Consider the following 2,614-nt stretch of genomic DNA (forward strand, 5'->3'; position numbering starts at 1 on the left):
GGAGTTGAGCAGCAGGGTGAGGTTGTGTGCGCCGTGCTGCAGGGTCAGCAGGCTGAGCATGGCCAGCAGGAAGCGCGAGTGGGGGGTGGTGCCCAGGCTGGGTCCCGCCGGGTTCTCGTTGGTGACGGTCTGCAGGGGGACGGGCTGGATCCCTGAAAGGCATCGGCGTGGCCTCAGTGGCTCGTGTGCGGACACAAGAACACACCGACGCAGAAAGCATTCGCAATTTAAAAAATCCTGTTTTCCAGGTGGGAGAGGGCAATAGGGGGGGAAGGGGGGAACGACACATGTAAAACTTTCAACAATAAAGATTTTTAAAATAAATAAATAGGCAAATAAACAAAATAATAAAACAAAAAACCCCAAGTATGGTGAGAGGAAATAAAGATTAAATTTCTGCTTCCAGTGGACAGCGGGAGCCCGTGCTTCTGTGGCAACCCTGCCACCCTGCTCCGCACAGCCACCCCACCCGCTACAGAGTGTACCGCCCCCTCCTCTGCACCCTGTGGCCACGCATCCCCTTTCAGCTACAACAGGCGCTCCCCACAGCAAGTCCTGGCCTCTCGCAGCCGCGTGGCACCCGCCAACACTCCAGGGTGCATGGTGGCAGTGACGCACGGGAAGCTGTCTATGAAGACGCTACAAGACTGTCTTCTGCCCAATTCTGAAAGTTCTGTTTCACGTCCGAGAAAGCGTGCAGCAGCTTAGATCACATTCTAACGTACAAAGGGATTCAAGTCTGTCCCAGGCAAACGTCGGAACCTGCAAGTTTCCACAGCCCGTAACGAGGAGCCACACCGTGAAGCCCTGCTCGTGTGGTGACTGAGTCACTTCTACAGCAATTCAATGCCGTCTGTGAACCAGGAAGTCCTCTTAAACTCACCAAGCTCTTTAAACTTGGCATTTGCATCCATCAAAATGTTCCGAATGTTCTGAACAGCCCAGGCGTACAGCTTGCCGAACGTGACTTCCAGCAGCATCCGATTAAAAGGTGGGATCAAATCCACGTCCTTTAAGCAATCCGTGAGAGGCTCCCTTCCAGAGAGAGAGAGAGAGAGAGAGAGAGACTGAGAGACTGCTTAGACACCTGCCAGACATTCAACCTGAACAGAACAAGGTGCTAGTTCTCCGCCCATTCCCCCACAACTAGGAAGACTGCAGCGGTACCCCAGGTCGACGCCCTCCGGGATGAGCCGCTGCCACCCGCAGAACACGGCGTACTGCACAGACGGGAGCAGGAAGCTCTTGGCCGCCAGCTTTAAGATGGTGTCGATGCCCTCCAGGCGGACCTCTGCTCTCTCCAGCTGCAAGACAGCGTGCCGCGGTGAGCGTCGCCCGCGGTGGGTGTGGTGGGGCCCGGGCGCGGCCGGGAGGGCGCTCCCTGCAGGATGTTACCTGTTTGAGCAGGCACTTCCTCATCTTCTCCACATCCACGGGCTCCTCCCTGAGGGCGAACTCGGCGATGGTGCCCAGCAGAGCCGACTGCGGGGGGAGGCCCTGCGCGCTCTGCTTCAGCCACTTGTACCGGTGCACGCCCGCGACAGTGCTCAGGAGCGGCTGCCACTTGTCCTGCGAAGGAACCGCGGGCGGGCCCGTGAGTCCCCGCTGCTGTCGCCCCTGCTGTTGCTAAAGCAGCGACTCCAGCAAAGACAGACACAGAGGCCAGCAGGCCTAAGGGGTGAAAGAGCCAGGCCACACCCAGGCTTGTGAGTGAATTCCAAATCCCACACTCAGGCACTTTGGGAAGAGGGAACTGGGCACACAAAGACAATGACCAGCCACACGAATGGGACCTGGACAGGGGAGCAAAGGAGACATTCGATGAGTGCGTGAGTGAGTGAGTGAGGGTAATGACACAATGTGCTCCTAAAGCAGCAGTTCTCAACCTGTGGGTCGCAACCTCTGGGTCATGAACGACCCTCTCACAGGGGTCGCCTAAGACCATCGGAAAACACATATATAATTACATATTGTTTTTGTGATTAATCACTGTGCTTTAATTATATTCAATTTGTAACAATGAAAATAGATGCTGCATATCAAGTATTCACATGACGATTCCTAACAGTAGCAACATTACAGTTATGAAGTAGCAACGAAAATAATGTTATGGTTGGGGGTCACCACACCATGAGGAACTGTATTAAAGGGTCGCGGCGTCAGGAAGGTTGAGAACCACTGTCCTAAAGGGAAAGGACAGCCCTGGCCGGTGTGGCTCAGTTGGCGGGGCGTCATCCCATTGACCAGGTTCAATTCCTAGTCAGGGCCCAAGCCTGGGTTGTGGGTTCGAGGTGGCGAGGCAACAGATCGATGTTTCTCTCTCACATCGAGCTCGCGCTCTCTCTCTCTCTCTCTCTCGTCAATGAAAGCCCTCAAATGAGGGTATTTTTTTAAAAAAGGGAAAAAAAATACTTCTCCAGGGATGGATCCAACTAGGGCACCACCAGGCAGGCGTCACTGGGGCGGCTGCCACACACTCACAGGCCCGTGTGCTCTCTCCCCGACGGACACTCAAGGACGGAGCGACAGGGCCCACAGACCCTCTGCCAGGCGGTTCCCACGCAGCCAGCCCCAGACCACGGGCCCTCTGCCACGTGGTTCCCACGCAGCCAGC

The 2,614-nt window shown here is 55.8% G+C and overlaps 1 protein-coding gene across 1 annotated transcript in view; it reads right to left on the reverse strand.

The window, feature by feature from the left end:
• Positions 1 to 2,614, reverse strand: part of HERC2 (HECT and RLD domain containing E3 ubiquitin protein ligase 2) — a 78,990-nt gene that overhangs the window by 41,527 nt on the left and 34,849 nt on the right. Inside the window, 4 exon segments of the mRNA XM_015562992.1 lie at positions 3 to 152; positions 884 to 1,035; positions 1,168 to 1,304; positions 1,396 to 1,569. Coding sequence (XP_015418478.1) covers positions 3 to 152; positions 884 to 1,035; positions 1,168 to 1,304; positions 1,396 to 1,569 — 613 coding nt within the window.

The sequence above is a fragment of the Myotis davidii genome, unplaced genomic scaffold (assembly GCF_000327345.1).
Source record: "Myotis davidii unplaced genomic scaffold, ASM32734v1 scaffold811, whole genome shotgun sequence".
In the NCBI taxonomy this organism is placed as follows: Eukaryota; Metazoa; Chordata; class Mammalia; order Chiroptera; family Vespertilionidae; genus Myotis; species Myotis davidii.